A 19,371-nucleotide genomic window follows, 5' to 3' on the forward strand; every position below is an offset into this window, starting at 1 on the left:
AAATGCATTCTATCATAGACTGATTTTTTTTTAAATATCCATGATTCTGACATAGCTATCATTTTCTAAAGATTTTCAAGCCACAATATGTTATGTCTACATCAGACAATGTAACTTTTCAATCCTTACTTTTTCCCATAATCTTCTGGTTAAATATTCATAGAGACATGCAATGTAAATTAAAGATTATACTATATGTAGCTCTGAATTTAAGATATAGATAATAATAAATATGCCCAATTACCTTCTGAAGACTTGTACTTTATTACAGCATAATCATGAAAGAGTGGTATAAATTATGTGTAATCAGAGCAAACAATTATATGTCCTCTTTGTGGTTTGCATGCGCACACCAAACAAACTCACATCTGGGAGTTATACTCATGGAAAACTGTGTGATAAATATTCACAGATTTTTTCATGGAGCAATGAATGGAGAAACTCCATTAGCTTGCTGTTAACAAATGTAAAATAGAAGAAAATTGGCTGTAGTTCCTTTATGAGAGTATGTTCTACTAAAGCTCTGATTATATGCTGAGTCACCTGTCATATTCAAGAGAATTAAAACAAGGTAAAGTTCCCTCGATTGTTCTGATAATACAGTGCTGATTTTTCAAGTGGAAAGTGGCCTTAAAAACAAATGGTGGTTTAAAAGGCAATTGCTCTTTTCTTTTAACTGACATGAGAGTGAGATTAGTCTAAGAAATCAAGTTGTGCTATTTCCAGAACATCAAGGATGACTTTAAACAGTATATATACTGATTTTAAACATATATATATATATAAAAATCTCCACTGTAATTATATATATATTGTTTAACAGTACGATTAATCACGATTACTTTTTTAAGTTAACTGTGATTAATCGACAGCCCTTTGTATTCTATATTGTAATTTAAATCAACATATTTGAAAATGTAGAAAACATCCAAAATACTTAAATAAATGGTATTCTGTTTTTGTGTAACAGCGCGATTAATAGTGTGATTAATAGCAATAAATTTTTTTAATCGTGCAATTAATCACGGTTAATTTTTTTAATCACTTGACAGCCCTAGTGTGTATACACACACACACACACACACACAAACACACAAACTGTACTCTATAATTTAGGCTGGCAATTTCATTAATGTATGCCAAATATGCAAAAGAGATATCTGTATACACAATTGCTGATTAATTTCTAGGAAACTGCATGTCTTCCATGTACATTTAGGCTCATGTTTATAAATATTTAGCCCTTCAGGCATGAATCTTTCCAGGACAAGCTTAAGGCTACGTTATGAAATAGAATGTATATCCTTGAGCATATGTTGAAAGCAGATTGATTGACTACCACTACCATAAATAATTAAATTTATGACTCTCTATGTCTGCTTATAACAAAGACCTTTACATGGAATCTTTATATCACTCTAAAAGGTGTATGAAACTATTTACAGCCTGCAAAAAAACAGTTCTGATTCGGCCAGTCTCAGGTGCATGCATAATATCCTTCCATCTGTGAGAGGATATGCAGAGCGAGGTGATGGGAGGTTCCTTTCACCTCCCAACAGCATACCTTGACATGGCCCAAACAAAATCTTCTGTGTTGTATCCTCTTCCCCCACCATTCATCTGTCTTAATCTGTTTTAGATTGTACACTTTTCAGGACACAGTTATTTATTTCAGTATGCTTGGACAATACCTAGAAGATATTGAGAACAACTAAGTACACCTGAATGCATTTGAACAACATTAATAACTGGGCTCACAAAAGAATTAGCACTTGCATCTGAAAAAGCTGTTGAGTGGCATATATGGTGCACCAGAGTTAATTTTGCACATAAATGGGCGCTTGAACAAGCACAGTTAACCTCTTTGCATGCACATATGCCTACTTTGCGTGTGCATGTTATGGAAACACAGTACAGATGCCTAAATTTGAAAACTTTGCCTTTAGTTACTTTCATTTTTACTATTTGGTTTTGTGACAGGATATTCCATAATTCTAGCATGTATTGTATTCTCAATTCCACACACACACACCCATATATTTGATTCATGAGTGCTCTCCCGTTTGACAAATTTTATGCTGTTTAAAATTAGGTACTTTTCAGGAGCAATGAATTCACATTTTGTAAAAGAACCTCTCTCCTTTAACCATATCTTGTTCATCTTCTCTCATCTTGTCAAGGTTCTCCTGTCCCTGTTCTCTACTTTGCCAGTATGTGTAAGTTAAGTGGCAATCCCCCAGAAAAAAATAAGTTAAGCAAAGTGACCTGTGGATTTTGTGAATCCTACAGACCTCCATGGAAATAGCAGTCCATTGCCCTGTTACAAACTCTTAGAGAGAAATCCCTCCATTTGAATATTTTCTGACCACATTCTTTCTCTTTCTAAGTGACTCTTACCGCCATAAAAAGTTAATAACATCACTGACACATTTTTCCTGCAAGTCCTTGGGGGTTAAATAGCGCTAACATTTTAGATGCCATGACAATAGTCTCTTCATTTAAACAAATAAATACATAACAAATAACAAGTGTGTCTAGACTAATACTTCTTGAATACAGTCTGTGTTAGGTATTCTTTGAAAATTTGAATTAAACATTTTAAAACAAAGCATTGCTGAATTTCAATTTGTTTGTTGTATCATTGAAAAATGTAGGCATCTAACTTCAAAGAAATCAGTGCCTTTATATTAAAACAACACAATGATAGATATGCAGACTCAACCCACTATAAAGACCAGTAGGAATACGATTATATTATGGCTCTCTGCAAATCTCTGACACTTTCAGAAGAGTGTTGCTGTATTAAAGAAATAGACAAAGTAATAATATCTTAAAGGGTCATCATGACAGGATTTAGATACATTCCATAGTCTGGTTCCATGGACTCTTTTAGATGAGCTTTGTATCTGGGAGCCTGACAGCTTAGAACTTTTCTTTAATTTCAAGCGCTTGAGTCCTTCTGTTGTTATTTTCAGTAATGGGAAAGAATAACGTCAGGAGGGGAGTTCTATTGCCCAGAGTGACAAGAAAAGCAAATCACACTTAATGACTTGAAGGCTGCAACTAAAGAGTTGGAGAAGATAAAACTGAGCCTGGAAAAATGGAAAATGCTGTGGAGTTGGGGTGGGGTGGGAGAAAGCAAGGAGGTGAAGTAGAAAGTACTGAATGCTACAGATTACAGATTTTGTTAGACCAGCCAAAACACATGAATTATACCTTATGTACCATGGAAGCTTTGCTCAGTCAATTTCATACACTAGTGACATTTCAAATGTTTTTCTTCTGTTTCTTTCACAGGCTCATCTAGTAGCAGCTTTTGAAAAGAGCTTAGGAAATATGACTGGCCGACTGCAGAGCCTGACAATGACAGCTGAACAAAAGGTATGCTTACAAAAGCAGATGCTTGAATGTGGAACATAGCAGATTATTTTAGGGTTTGTGTTTAAATTAAAAAAAAATTGAAAGAAAGGACAGCTGTGACAACAAGACAGAAATATCTTTCTTTCCTGGCCATTGCAATCAAATCTTCATAAAGCTCTATAAGAATTAAATTGTATCGCATCATATTTGCCCTAACAATATCACAGTATGGTTTGAAGATAAAATCTTTCATTTCCAGATTTTGTTTAAAACATTTGTGACTCTTGGTATAATCCATATGGGAAGATTCTTCAACAAAGGCTCATCATAAACAATCGGAGTATTTCATTCCAATCCGACAACATTGTCAGAATACTAAAAATTTGGCAAAAGAAAGGATTTTAAATAGAGAAAAAGACCTTTTTGAAAGTGTTTATGAAATGTGACCAAGCTGTTGTCTAACAAATTTGGTTTTGATTTTGTTATTTAGAGGGGAAGAAATATCCAAACCTAATACCTAGTATATGTAATCAGACGCATGGTACCAGTTAAAGGAGCTTCTGTTGTAGGGCCCGATTCTGCCAAGTGCTGAGAACCATGACCCCATCCTGCAAAGCATTTCCTTAACTTTAAATATTTGAGTATTCCCACTAACTACAATGGGCTACTCAGAGTCTTAAAGTAAACCGTGCACTTAAATACATTGCTGGATTGGCAGCGGAGTGCTCAGTACCTTGCAAGTTGAAGCTCTCAGAATCAGATTCTGCAGCCCTTACTTACGTTGAGCAGAAGCTTACTCAGCAAGTACTCCCATTGGGCCAGACTGAACCCTTTGCACGCAGGTAAGCACTTATTCATACAAGTAGCTCCACTGAAGTCAATGTGAGTAGTGGTTCACTGTCTGGCCTCCTTTTGATTAAGTGGAACCGCTTGCAGAGTTAGGAACTACTCTCCATGAGTAAGGGTGGCAAAACTGGCCCCTAAGTATCTCATGATAAAAAGGATTTTTTGTGACTTTTATATATTAAGCAAAATGTTCTTAAACAGTTTCTGTTAAAAACATTTTTTTAAATCTTTTGTAAAGTCTAGTTTCCCTCAGAAGTCCCCCTTATTCAGAACAGATTAAAAGAGTGACATTGAAACAAATCAGTTCATAAGTAAACTCATTTTCCCAGAGACCTGAGAGCATGTTTTGCCCCTTCTCCTCTTTCCTCTGCCACTGAGGTTAAATTCCTTTAGCAGCTTTAATCCTCATTATATAAAATGAGAGTTAGCCGGATTGATTCTTGATGCAGCAGTAATAAAACTAGTTTTAATTAAAATTGACTGTGCATTCCAGCGTAGAATTTATTGCAGGGAAGTGGAACAATGTCACTCTATAAATTGTGTAGCTGTTGTTGTAGAGCAGGTTTTTGTGCTTAACATTTTATGTACTGTTTAGAGTTTTTGGTAATGATATACAAACTAAGGATGGAATTCATCCATTAAAGAATCATCTATCAAGTTAAGGGATGTAGAAGAGAATATTTAATATGCTTTAGGCTATATAGTGAATTTGAACATTGTAATGTATTTCAGAGGAGATCCTTTCTTAGATCAATCTTTAGTGCTAAAATATTTTATTTTTCTTTCATAAGATTTGTAGATTCTAAGGCCAGAAGGGACCATCATCTGACGTCCTGTGTAGCACAGGCCATAGAACTTCCTCAGAATAATTCCTAGAATGTGTCTTTTAGAAAAACATACAATCTTGATTTAAAAATTCTTAAAACATCATCATTACACAGCAGTTGAAGTCACATGAATGGAAATGAGAGTATGTTAGCTGAATATAATATTTTTGAGAGAAACTATATAGTCTATCTGGGACTTAATTTTATCCTTGTGCGAGCCCACTGACTTCAGTTTGATCACTAATGTCTTATAGTTTTCTTGTATCGTGGAAAAATACTTTTCTTTTGTTACACATTTTGAAACGCTCTCGGCTGTTCCCACAGGAATCTGAGCTTATAGAACTAAGAGAAACCATTGAAATGCTGAAAGCCCAGAATTCTGCTGCGCAGGCTGCTATTCAGGGAGCTTTGAATGGCCCTGATCATGCCCACAAAGGTATGTTTTTGTCACTTTCAAAGTAAGTACTAATTTGTTCCCCAGAGAAGAGCAAAGCTGCTGGTTTTCTTTTATTTTGACGACAGTATCTGTAGCAAGGATGAGAGAATTCTGGAGTCAGTGTTTGTCACATTTGTGGTTTTTCCACAATTGAAAAACTTGCATGTATACCTATGTGCCAAACAATTCTTGGAACCCAGACTTCTCAAAGTTGTATGGTCAGGAATCAGTGGCTAAGTGCTGAAGGTTAACCCTTTCAGTACATCTGTGGGTATAAAACATGTCCAAGTAGGGTGACCAGATGTCCCGATTTTATAGGGACAGTCCCGATATTTTGGACCTTTTCTTATATAGGCTCCTATTACCCCCACACCCTGTCCTGATTTTTCACACTTGCTATCTGGTCACCCTATGTCCAAGACAATAGTCAAATGTCAGAAAGAATACAGCAAAACATGACCAGAAGTTAGAAATCCACTCTAAATTGCAGCTCTGAATGTTATTGCACCCATGATGTCAGCATTGGATTGAGCAGCAGCTCAAGGGGTGCACAGAAGGTGCCAGCTCAGCCCAGTGAATTCCAGATGCTGAATCCTCTTTTTCTTGTAATTTAGACAGACATCACATGACAAACCATATATTGCAAAGGTGTTCAGTACCATTCATGTTGTTAAGCAACAGCCACAAAAGGAATAACTAGAGAAGAAAGAATGATAGTGAAAGTGACTTTTTGTAAATGTCATTGATCTTTTTTTATAAGTAGCATTATTTATGAACATCTAGCCCAAGACTGTTTTATTAAATGTCTTCAATACAATGTAGCTTAATTCTAGAAAATAGCACTTTGAATAATTCCTTAAAAAATAGTTCCTCTGAGTATTCTGAGGTGTATGCAAGGAGTATATATTCTGGTAATTAGGGTATGGCTATTAGGGACTTAAAAAAATAATAAAATCAAATGCTTCACTGACCTATTATCCACTTCCAATATCCTTCACTTCCATGTCTTTTATTATGTTTTATTTTCAATAAACTACTGGTTGCTGATTCCCAGGGTGGCATGTCAGGGAATAGTGTCTTGCTTCAAAATCCAATTCAGCCAAGGGTCAAATAGTGTCCAGATCCGTCAGACAACAGCCCTGTAAGAAATAAGTCAGTGCTTTGAAAATTATTTAAGCAATTGAACTGTAACATAGTTAGTTCCCAATCCTGGATAAGCATTTGCTTAAATATAAGGGTCCAATTGCATGGATTGCTGTCCAGGATTGGCACCTCAGTGAGAGACTCCTATTCAACAAGATGCTAAAACTTGTGCCTGGCTTTATGTATGCAAGTAGCCCATGAACTTCAATGGGACTACTCACATGCCGAAATGCCTTGTTGAATCACAGCTAGAAAAACATCAATGCCAGTTACATATATTATATGTATTTTGGCTCCTTTAGAGAAAGAAGGTGCTGCATAAATGTAAGTATGGTTATTACATTGAAACTACAGTCCATATCACAGGTGGACAAATGGTTTATACACTATTTTCTTCTTCTTTTTTTAGATTTGCTTATAAGACGACAACATTCCTCAGAAAGTGTTTCCAGCATCAACAGTGCCACAAGCCATTCAAGCATTGGCAGCAGTAATGATGCTGACTCCAAGAAAAAGAAAAAGAAGAACTGGGTATGTGCTCAGCGGGTTTAAACCCATTGCCTAGATATTATGTAGCTTCCTCATTCCTGAATAGCATAATGGCCCATTTCATCTACAATATCCTTGTGGGGCCAGAGAGATATGGAGCAGTTCATACCTAGTCACAGTGTTGTGATGTTATCGGCAAGCCAAAAATTGTTGATCACCAGTGGGAAATTGTTTACATCAGTCAGGATCAATTTAAAATAAATATATAATATTAAAATAGCTGCTATGATCAAACAAATGACGGGGCTTTGATAACACAGTTTTAATTTTCTTTAGTAAAATGGATTGACTCAAAAATGTTTCCAAACAATGAGCTGAAATCTGTTAATAGTTCAAACAGTGAACAAGATACAATGTTTAGAGAAATAAAGTTTTTTAATCAAACAAATCACAAAGATATCACACGGTATGAAAGTTTTATTGGAATATTTTCTATACATAATAAAAAATATGTTTTTGTTGTTTAAAAAATGTTTATGCAGGTAATATTTTAAAATACTCATCAGCCTTCATTCCCTTGATTTGTAATTCCCCACTCTTTCATGTTTCTGCAAGGTGAACTCTAGAGGAAGTGAGGTGAATATAAACCATGGAAAATTTGGCATGCATTTATAAAGAAACCTATCTTGGCATGATTGCTATTCATTTTGGCAGTAGGCTTTTATACCTTCTAAAAACAGATTATCCTGTATGTCTTCTCAGTTTGTCTCTATTCATTTTAATCTCAAAGTTTAAAATGTAGAAAGGGGGAGTGTAGCCAAAACCCATTTCTTTCTTGTTAAAAATCATGAGCTGGAAAGAACTTAAATAATATTTTTTTAATCAGTGGTCACACTCCCCACTCTCCAATTATACCATTGATGTAAAGTGCTTAAGTGCCTTACTGTTTTGTGAGGGATCAGTTTGTCATCAAGCTTTATACAATTTTAACCAGAGCAATTTTCTGAGGAAAAGCACAATTTTTCCTAATATCAGTTACTCTTCTGAATACACTAATCTATCAATGAATGGGCTAATTGCAATGTGAAAATTAATTGCAAACAAAACTGTGGTCCTCTTGGTTCCTGAAATAAATGGCTCTTTGGCTATTCTGTCCCTTTTCAATAATGGATAAGAGCTTCTAGCGAGAAAAGGCAATGCTTGTGTATATGAAGAACTTGCTACTTTAAACACTACTGCAATAAAAAAATACATACCTTTCAGCTAATGTTCTTCTCAACAGTAAACTAAAGGGCAAAACTCATATCACAGCTTAAATTCTCTTGCTTCTGATCCTAACTGTAGCAAATTATATGTTTGAATAATTCTACAATTCAAACTCTTAATAGAAAAATAAATTTACAACCACATCAATTGGATTTGTCTTATACTTTTAGCATTTCATATCAGCAATGTTTGCCTGTATTCTAGATACAAAGTGGTTATTTAAAACCAGTCACCTTGAGGGGAATGCCATGGACATGGAATTCCACAGGAGGTTCATGGTTTTAAATGAGCACCCCTTTAGCCAAAGCAATTGATCCTGCGCTTTTTCCATAGCATTCAGTTTGCGCTGCGCTGAATTAATTAAAAAAAACACTGTATCACATCTTTAGAGATACTGTGTTGCATATGTTAATACCCTGCTTCTATATACTGACCTCAGGCAGTGGCTAGGATGGCATCTGCAAACTAACTCCTCAAAACAGAAGCTGCACAAATTCAGAGAGGCAAGGGAAGTAATTTTTTTTTCTCTTTCTCTTTTCTCCAGCTAAGAAGTTCATTCAAACAGGCCTTTGGAAAGAAAAAGTCCACCAAGCCTCCTTCCTCACATTCCGACATAGAGGAACTCACCGATTCATCTCTTCCATCATCACCCAAATTGCCCCACAACTCAGGGGACTGTGGGACATTGTCAATGAAACCATCACAGTCAGCGTCTGCGTAAGTCTCTCTTTCTATACTAGTTGCTCTTATTAAATATCTGGACTGTGAAACAGACCTCTTTAAGCCTGGCCAGTTCTATCTCAGATACGATCATCAACATCCGCCACCTTTTCATCTCTCTCTCCCTCTCTCTGTCTCTCTCTCTCCATCCCTCATCTCCTGGTTCTGATAAAAACCTGCATTCCCCATTTAACCACTGCTTCTGCAGCAGCGTAGTCTTATAGCACTCTTCCTCCTCCTTCTCTCACACCCCTTGTGTTAAGTTATCCCCAGATAGCTGTGTTGAGGGCATAGGGCTTTTCTCAGTCTTGCTTGCAGTGTTCTGCTCCAGCTTCTCCTTTGAACAATGCTCCATCGGACAGCACTCTTTCCCCCTCTGGTTGCTGTCATGTACCATCCCCCTTGCTCCTTCCCATCTCCTCTTCTGAGAACATCCCATGAACTGCTGGACATCCTTCCCTACAGATCTGTTCTCTGTGCCACCAGTTCTGTGATATTCTCAGTCAAACAACACTATTTCTCGACTCTGACTCCTACATCCGCAACACCAACCGCTTAGTCACTTTGACTCCCTCCTGAAATTCTCTCCTTCTGCTGCACCCTCCTCCACACACGCAGACTAGCTGACTTGTAAAAGAGAAGCTTAACTTTGTCTTCCCTCCCTTCCTTCCCTCATCCTCTCTCCCACCACCTTTCCTCACCATCTCCATTTTATTCCTTCCCTCTGTCGCTGACACCAATCTCACTTGCTTATTGTCTTATTGCCTCTACTCTCAGCACCTTTCTCTATATCTCCCTCCCTCTATGCTGGCTTTTTCTCCACAAAGAAAAAAGCATAGTCAAGGATCCCCCAAACTCAAGAAACCACCCTTGATTTCCTTTATTTTTTAACTACCATTCCATCTGCTCTCCTCCCTTCACTGCTAAATTCACTGAATGTACCATCTAGAACAATTAATAGAGTCCAAGGCCAGGAGAGACCATTGTGATCATCTAGTCTGACCTCCTGTGTAACGCAGGCCATAGAACTACCCCAAAATAAATTCTAGAGAAGATCTTTTAGGAAAGCATCCAATCTTGGCTTAAAAATTGTCAGTAAGGGAGAATCCACCACAATCCGTTTTAGATTGTTCCAATGGTTAATTACTGTCACTGTTAAAAAGTTACACCTTATTGCCAGTCTGAATTTGTCGAGCTTCAACTCCTAGCCATCAGATTATATTACTCTCCTCTGTGCTAAACTGGAGAGCCCTGGGAAGGAAGATAATCGCTGATGGCATTGCTGACTAGGGGGCTAGGCTTTTGCTCACCCTGCCTCCAATATTTCTCCTGGGTCACAATCACACCCTGCTTTTGTCTTCTTTTTGGGTGGGTGTTGACTAGACCCACTGGTCAGGTCACCAGTCAGTCTTATCTCTCCTTGGGGTGACTGAATCCCAAGGAAGATATGGGGTCCCCTGCCATCATGACTGGGGAGAGGCCCTTCAGTCCATCTTTTGACCCCTGTGGCTGTCCAGTCTCAGTTATGGGGTTCTAAAAGTCTTTACCCTCTCCTTCCTCCCTCAAGGGAGAGTCTGGAAGTGAGGGTTTCCATGCCCGCTGTAAGGAGGGGAGTTGGTAAGGGTGCCTGGGCCTTCCCTCTCCACCAGACTCCAGCTCTATAAAAGGCACCAGTGTCCAACACCCAGGAGTGCCTTCAGGTTGTCTCCCTGGGCCATTTCCTACCACCCACTCTCTCACCAAAGTCTTACAGTTTGCCTCAAAGAAGTAAAATAAAAAGAGAATAATTGAACCTTTAGCCCCTTTGGGCTCAGCAGGCAACCTCTTTCTCAATGAAAACGCTTCTGCAGCACCTTTCTGCAGGAGCTCCCAAAGTAGGTCTCTCTCCCTGCCCTGTCAAGCTGCTTCTGAGCTGTCTGACTCCATTTTCCACTCCACCTCCAGCTCGAGCATACTCTCCAGTATGTATGGGTGGAGTGGCTGGTTAGGGTCACCTGGGCCCAGAGTTGCTCTTTACCCCCTTCAGTTCTAGTGCAGGGTATATACACCCCATCACATGCTCTCCCCCTCAAGTTCAGTGCTGGGGTACCATTATGGATCCTTGTTCTTCCCCTACTCATGAAAAAGACTCCATTTTCTTATGGTCCCTTGCTGCTTGGAGAATTACTTGGAAACTATAGGGCTGCAAGAAAAGCTACCATTGCATGATCCTAGGGTTGGAATCTTTCATCAAATCCAGCCAACGGAGGGGTGCCTGGTCTATTACTAAAAGGAAATGATTTCCCAACAAATAATATTGTAAGGCATCTATGATCCACTTCAAGACCAGGGTCTCCTTCTCAGTGACAGAGTGGGATACTTGGGAAAACAGCTTTCTGCTAAGGTAAAGAATGGTATGTTCTCCCTCTTTAAAAGTACTGCCCCAAGAATCACATCTGAAGTTTCAGTCTGCAGTATGAATCATCTTGGAAAAGTCTGTGCTTGAGAGAACTGGTTCCCAACTTAGCTGACCTTGCAGGATCTTGAATGCATTGTCGCAGGCTTCAGATCACTGAATTTTTTTAGGGCTTGTGTCTTTTATCAGATTTGCCAGGGGGGCCACAATGGTGGCAAAACTTGATACAAAGAGTATAATAACTGGAAAGGCCCAGGAAGCAACACTCTTGCTTTTTTTGGTGATTGGCATGGAACATTGATCCAAGGCTTGTACTTTACCAATCTGCAGCTTCAGACACCTGTCACCTACTTTATAGCAGAGGTTAGTTGCCTCCCAGCTGGCCAGTCAAAATTGGGCAGAGTTGTCCATTAGTCCTGCCTCACTGAGGACTGACAGTGATGTGGTAATGTGTGTTAGGTGATCGTTCACTCATTGCTAGAAATGACAATGTCTTTGCTGTATGCCACAGTTTAACATCCATGGGTACTTGGTTCTTTAGGCATTGGAAGGGAGATGTGGCCCTGTGAAGAACAAATGGCATGGTCTTAAAGTAGTAGACACCAAAATGGGTAGAAAATGCAGCCTTCTCTGGTAATTTGGTTGTCAGAGGAATCTGCCAATAACATTTTATTAAATCAAAAGTGGATATATACTTGGCAGCTCCTAGCCTGTTCAGCAATTCATCTATCTAGGCATGGGTACTCACTGAATTTCAATTATTGCATTCACTCTGGAAATCAATGCAGATCTATGTTGACCCGCTGAGTTTTGGCACAAGTATTATGGGTATCTACTCACTATGGGATTCTTCAGCCACCCCTGAGTTCAGCATGGCCTACAGTTCTTGATGGACTATCTCTCAAATTTTCAGTGCAAGGGGGTCAAAGGATTTCTTGGACCCTTTCCTCATTTTGGTGTCCATGCGATGGTGGATGCCTCCTGGCAGCACTGAGAATACTGAGCTTCAATCAGTTTTCATAGTTGTTTTTGTCCAGGCTGGAGTTCTCCCTCCATAGGTATTAGCGCTGCATCATGGTGCTTGTAGGGTGATCTAGTGAGGGTTGTGGGGGAACAAGGTGCTATGAGAAGGCCTTTTTGGTCCCCCAAACTTTTAGCAGTTTCACTTGCTATATTTGCATTTCTTGGCTGGTAGATTCCATAACTGACCACCCCAACCCTTTGTAAGGACCCAGGGACTAGAACCTGGGTCTGAAAAGCCTGGAGTGGTTGATATTTCTACAGTGCCACTGGAAGGCCCTATAGAACCACATACAGGGGTCACTGTGGAGAATAGGTGCCTCAGAAAGTACCACTCACGAAACCCAGAGTGACCGTACCCTGTGACCCTCTGATTGGACAAGTGCCCCTACTTAACCCCAGGGGCTGTCCCAGGAAGTTGTCTGGCCACCACACAGATCTTGGTTTGTTTCTTTGCCAGACTTTGCCTTGTCCCCTGATCTCTAGTCTGTGACTCCAGCCTGATTTTGACCCTGACTACTGCCTCATGATCCTAACCTGGTATTGCCTCTGATCTCCAGTCTCTCACTCCAGCCTGACTTCAACCCTGACTCTTGTTTACAGAGCTTGGCCTTGAGATTCCTCTAACTCTGGCCTGGCGACTTCTGTCCCTGGCAGGCAGACGTCAAGCCAGCTGTGACCGCCTACACCCTGGTCCCTTACACCCTTCTTTCCACCTCAAATGGATCCTGCCACTTGGTCAATCACTTTGAATCTGAGGTCAATAGCAACAATAATACTCTATCCCTGGGCCCAAACTCTCACATCCTGGCCCTTTCGTTGCAGGCCTGTTTCTGGTTCTGTTGGGATTTCAGCAGGTTTTCTTTAGCAAAAGCCCTCAGTTGGCTTTTGCACGATGGTGGTCTAGGATCCTGCATGGCTTTCTCCCATATTGTAGTTTGAATGGTGAGAACCCTGTCAGTGGCTGTGGCACTTCATGGATGGCAGAAAGGAGTGTGGGAGTTACTGATCCCAGTGATGGTGATCCAAGGTCACAAATTTCCTAAGCATCTCTTTCAGTGTCTTACTGAAGCGCTCCAACAGCCCATCTGTCCGGGGGTGGCAGACCAAAGTTTGCAAGGCCTTGATTTTCAAGAGGTTGCACAATTCCCCCATTAGCTTTGAAGTAAAGTCAGCCTTCTGGTCAGTCATTATCGCTTTCAGTATTCCCACACATGGAAAAACCCTCATCAGTTCAGTGGTGACGGTGGCTGCAGTGGTTGAGTGAAGGGGGATGGCCTGGTATGTTGTAATATGAGTCTTTATCTCTTTTTCTCATATTTAAAATACTTGTCCATGTTGTTAATATAGTCAGGCTAAAGTCTAACATTTTCCCTTCTTTAGTTTGCCATTTAATGTTTTTATATGCCATGAACTACATCTTTTTTTCCTTTGCAGAGGTTTCTTTTTAATTTTTCTGACCTGAGTCTCATGTTCTAAATCATTGCCTTTTCTTTCCTCCGCTTACTTCTGTCTGTCTAATGTGTTTATATGCAGGTCATCTCTAATCTGGGCACCAAAGAAAAGGCAAAATGGTCATGTGATATACAAGCATAGATCCCGGTATAAAGGATTGTGAGGCATGAAATTGCATATCCAAGTGCTAAACTGAAGTGTGTGTCATTTTCTTTCCCAAAATGCATTTGCATGCATTCTGGCAATTAAAAGCTGACCTCTGTTTCATGTTTGCCTACTTGTAGCAAAAATAATACTGATTATGTAGTGCTTTTCATCTTTAAAGTATTTTATGAACATTAACTATTTAGAAGACGTGTAAAACCAAAATAACATCAGAGTAAATTGACTGCAAGCTTTGACTGGTGCTGAAGTGTGGCAGAAACTTGGTGTTCCACATTCTGGCAGCTTTATGTTATGGAATGGATTTAATTAAGATAGCAAGTGGGTTCTGGGACATGGTGTTCTACATTACAGGTGAGGCGAATTGTACCGTTGCAGAATGAGAATCAGGTAACTACTGGGCTTCACAAGACAAAGTCAAGTGAAATGCTTCTGTCTCTGTAACCACACTACGCAATGATCTCCATTGTAAAAATCAACATTTAGCCAGTTTACATATTTACCCTATTATACGTATAAGTAAATAACTGCAGTATTTGAGAAACCAGATATTATAATGGGGTGACTATAGGTAAATATGACAGCCCCTGCAGGGACTGTCTTTTAGATCATAAGGGTAGGAGCTGTATTTCTGTGTATTGCACAGCACAAAGCACACTATTGGTGTCTAATAACTAGTATGTAACAATAGTTTAATTTGACCACCATAGCTCCATTTTGATCACCGATACCTGGGGAATTTGTACCCTTTGCACAGAAAAAGTAACACGGCTGAGAAATATAGTTCAAGCTATTTGAGGATACAACCATTCCACATTTGAAAAAAACAAGCATGTAAAAAAAATTCTATTTTTTTGTATATACTCAGTTGTTTGCATCTGTTTTTTTTCCACCACAGGAAACTAAATAAATTTGAAGGATAAAAAAGAAATGATCATTTCATCTGGATATTTTTACTTTTTTTTCTTTATTATTATTTTGCAGTTTGAACCTCTTCATATTGCTTTCATAAAATTCTCTCTCCATTCTTAGGTTTTACCAGCAGCAACCATCTTCTGTTCTGTGATATGGAATAATGACACTGCTCACAGGAGAAAAGCTTCCTTTAATCTCCTGCCTATTTTCCTTCTCCTCTTTAGGATATGTGAGTGCACAGAGGCAGAGGCTGAAATTATTCTACAGCTAAAGAGTGAGCTGAGAGAAAAAGAGCTAAAGTTAACAGACATTCGTCTCGAGGCCCTCAGCTCAGCACACCATCTTGATCAGATTCGTGAAGCCATGAACCGCATGCAGGTCAGTGCAGTGGCATAAGTAAGTAGAGTAGTGCTCATGTAAAGCATGCTTGTTTGTTTTTTAACTCCTTCCCTTTATTTTATGTTGTTTATTTAAAAAAAATGTTGATACACAGGAACATGAGAGATTGATAGCACTTCCTAGAGACAGGCTTGATAACTCTTAGATATATATTATAATGATAATATTAATTCATATAATTTATATTACACTAGCAATCAAAATGTACACAGGAAGACTTAATCACTTCCCTAAGGCTTTTACGATCTGAAAAGGCTTGGGTGGGAAGAAAAGATATGACAGACAAGCAGAGAGATCAGGAAGTTGATTGTTACACAGCTTGCTAACTCAATGTGGAGGGGACTAGCCCCTCTACTGGACTCATTAGTTCCTGTCCCAACTCTTCTCCAGAAACCCAACCAATTTGTTTTTACTAGCTCACTAAAATTCTTGCTTAATTATTACCCATGAAGCCCCTCTCATGTCCTCTCTCAAGCCAGCTTCTCAGCCTGCATCTTCTCAACTCCTGCCTGCTGACAAACTTCCCTTCCATCTGCATGAGACCTTATTCTGTGAAGAAAGGGGAAATCCAGAAAATCAGACTGCATTCGTTGGAAGAGTCCTAGGGGGTTGGAGGCATGCTGGCTGCTCCCACCATTACAAGATCCATCTCTGGAGCTCCTAACAGCAGTTTCAATCTTCACTACAGAGCCCTGCTGATTTAGGCCCTACTTATGTTCAGTCTTAGCTGCACCTTCCCATTCCTACACCCTCATCTGAACATTCAGTCTCCCGAGTGCAAAAACCAGCTCATAGAGTCTGGAACCTGAAATAGCAGGGAAATTCTGAGAAGGGTCCAGCCCAGGTGTGCTCCTAGGATGGACGGAATGGTTTGCTGTGGCCACATGACTCTACAGGGTTGGGACAGTGCGTGGCTAGTCCCCAGCCCCCTGATGCTCCTGGCTATCACTGTTGTTGCTGTGTTTCTCCTTCCTAGAGCATTCTTAAAAGTAAACCTTCCTGGGCTCTCCAGCCCACATAGTGTTTCTGCGAGTGGAGGGGAAAATAAGTTGTACAGCACTATACTGTACATACTCAAAGCACCCTAAAACCTTCCCAACACAGATTTCTCATTGCCCATCAGTTCTAATGTGCCTCAGCTGGGCAAACTGGTATAGTTAATAATTTTATATATGGTGGGGAAGGGTTTGATGTCACATGACTCATTTCACTGGCGCCCTATCCCACAGTTGAACCCGGGTGCCTTTATTACTTGCTGGCATTTTTTACATGTTTGACCCCTTCTCTTACTTCCCACCATTCTTTGCTTGTTTGGTTTCTTTCTTGGGGGGAGGGGAAGGGGATGCTATCCTTTATTTTTTTGCTCTTAAAATGTGGTTGAAGAGCCTTTATGAAAGTTTCAGACACTTAGCAGAGAGTGAGTGAATATGGAATTAAATCTGATGTGCAATGCCATCTCCAAGAATAAGCAGTTGCTTTGTTCTGTGTTTCATGAAGCTTCTAAAAGCTAGATTAGCTGGTTCCAGGCCGTGCTCAGGCTAAGTTTTCATTTGATTATTATAAACTCAATAATCTCTCGGCACCACAGAGGATTTAGCTAACAAAAAAATCCTGACTGTTCTGATTCATCTGTCACTATATGTTTTCATCAAAAGGGGTTTTTTGGCTCTTATGTGAGCAAGACCATGTTGGGATGATCAAAAACTGTCTGATGTCAAAAAGGGTTATGAAACAGTTAAGCTATCTTATTTTTATTGTTTGGTTTTCATTTCATATCTCCTTGGTGATGTCATTGATTCAATGTACTTCTAGCGGCAATGGTAGTCTGCTGTGACTTTAGCAGCATTATCTAGCTGAGATTTTAGTAACCACTTAAAGGAAATAACTATTACATAAGATATTTGATAAAGAAAAATGGCTTTCTGAAGTGAAAATTCCAAGTGCAATAGGTTAGATCTGTAGTAAACACAAAGACTTGAACATTGTGTTGATCAGCGGTGATATTGATGCAAGAGTAAAAGGAACTTTTAGCAGTCCCCCCTCCCATTTCAGCACTGAAGGGAATCCAGTTTCCACTAATTGTATTGTATTGTTGATGTATTGTTACATGCTGCTACAGAGCTGCTAAACCAGTTAGCTCGTGCTGGTGAGCAGCAAGCTGCCTGAACAACCACCCAGTGCTCAATGGTTTTCAGAGACAAAAATCTCCCATGTTTCTATACTGATTTCTTTTTCTTTTAGAATGAAATTGAGATTCTGAAAGCTGAAAATGATCGCTTAAAGGCAGAGACCGGAAATACTGGGAAGCCGGCTCGACCATCTTCTGAGTCTTCAAGCAGCACATCCTCCTCTTCATCACGGCAATCATTAGGGCTTTCTCTGAACAACTTGAATATCACAGACTCTGTTACGTCAGGTGAATAATACATATATATACATGATTAACATGAATGTATTTTTCTTTCATTTTATTTTCTTAAAGGTCCATATTTCAAATGTGCCTTCTGAAACTACACATGCATTAATTTGTACACATAAACCTCAGATTTGCATATAATACTGGATGTTTGCACATGGACATCACAAATAGTTTTGGTGATCTCTTTTGAAAATTTGGCTTTAGAAGTCAGAGAATAGTAATATCAGATTATTTATCCTCCACACAGTATGTTCCTACCTCCTCGCAATGTTTCTCTTTGATTTTTGTATGCTACAGGTTGATATTTGATAAGAAGGGCACCATTGTAGAACAGGTGCCAAAGAACTGCTGAAATGTGCGTCTTTGTGGGACAGATGTGAGAGTAGTTGCTAAAACTTTCCCTTTTATCTACAGATATTATATTGTTCATTTCCTACGGATTCCTTAAAGATGTACCATTTCTGCAATCAGGAAGGAAAGTGGACTCTGTTTAGAGTTAGATTCGAGTAATTTGTTGTAGAATGTAGATTTGTAGTCCAGGTTGGGATGACCTTCTTTCTTTCTGTAAACAGTCAGGTCCAGATCAGTCCATTTAGCAGATCAGTCCAATCCTGCTCTGCTCACTAAATCCTCTTATTGACTTCTGTGGGAATCCCCATGTAGAAAAGCAACCAGGATTTAAATTCTGAACATTCACACATTATACAATACTGTAGTGTCTGAGAATAGATAATCCCAATCTCCCCACTGTACTCTTTCTGCACTCATTGCATACAGTGGCCAAGAAACAGGAGTACTGTCTCAACTGTTAAAACGATGAGCATAGCAGAAGCAGAGAAACCATCAGTAATGCAAATCTGTAGAAAGTATAATGCAATCTCTGGAAGCAATGACAGTGTGGCTAATAATTATAGATGGAGTCTGGGCAATAGTACAGCTGGGGATGTGCCAAACTGCCTGACAATAATTTGAGTTGGCAGTCAGTCCTAGTATCTTGCCAGTCATTGATTACATGGGTATTTGAGCCTCTCTTCTGGTTTAATTTTATATTTTATATGAAAATCAGCATGTTTTTCTTTACACGCCAGCCATTTTATTGCTTGAATTAACTCACTGAATAGATGAGGCTGTGTTGTCCCTGGACATGGCATGAAGTATTTCTTCTACTGCAAACACATTCATTCAGTACCAGGAAGGAAAAGTCTTATTGTGCTTTCCCCCCACCCTTACTCTATGGGAGGGAGCCCCCAATACCAGAGCAGTGGTCCATTTAATAGTACTAAACTTAGAAATTTTTTCATGAATAGATCCTGAAATTGCAGCTCAAGATCTCTTGTTTCTGACTAAATCTAAAGTTCTATTAAGTCAGAAAAGGCAAAAAAATACTATAGACTGTGTATAATTCTGTGTGTGCTATTTATGCATACTCTTCTAGTATGCAATCTGATTACTTCTGATTATAAGAACCAACAAGTCTGAGGCACATGGAGGGGAGGAAGATCCCACTCAAACGTGTACC

General features: G+C 39.3%; 1 protein-coding gene across 11 annotated transcripts in view; it reads left to right on the forward strand.

The window, feature by feature from the left end:
* The window catches only part of NAV3 (neuron navigator 3), an 859,499-nt gene that overhangs the window by 823,289 nt on the left and 16,839 nt on the right, over nt 1-19,371 (forward strand). For all 11 annotated transcript variants that reach the window (XM_075066761.1, XM_075066765.1, XM_032798953.2 and 8 more), the window contains 6 exons: nt 3,298-3,381; nt 5,358-5,469; nt 7,022-7,143; nt 8,912-9,084; nt 15,259-15,412; nt 17,675-17,849. In XM_075066761.1, coding sequence (XP_074922862.1) covers nt 3,298-3,381; nt 5,358-5,469; nt 7,022-7,143; nt 8,912-9,084; nt 15,259-15,412; nt 17,675-17,849 — 820 coding nt within the window. The remainder of the gene's footprint in view (nt 1-3,297; nt 3,382-5,357; nt 5,470-7,021; nt 7,144-8,911; nt 9,085-15,258; nt 15,413-17,674; nt 17,850-19,371) is intronic.

Source organism: Chelonoidis abingdonii, chromosome 1 (assembly GCF_003597395.2).
Source record: "Chelonoidis abingdonii isolate Lonesome George chromosome 1, CheloAbing_2.0, whole genome shotgun sequence".
In the NCBI taxonomy this organism is placed as follows: domain Eukaryota; kingdom Metazoa; phylum Chordata; order Testudines; family Testudinidae; genus Chelonoidis; species Chelonoidis abingdonii.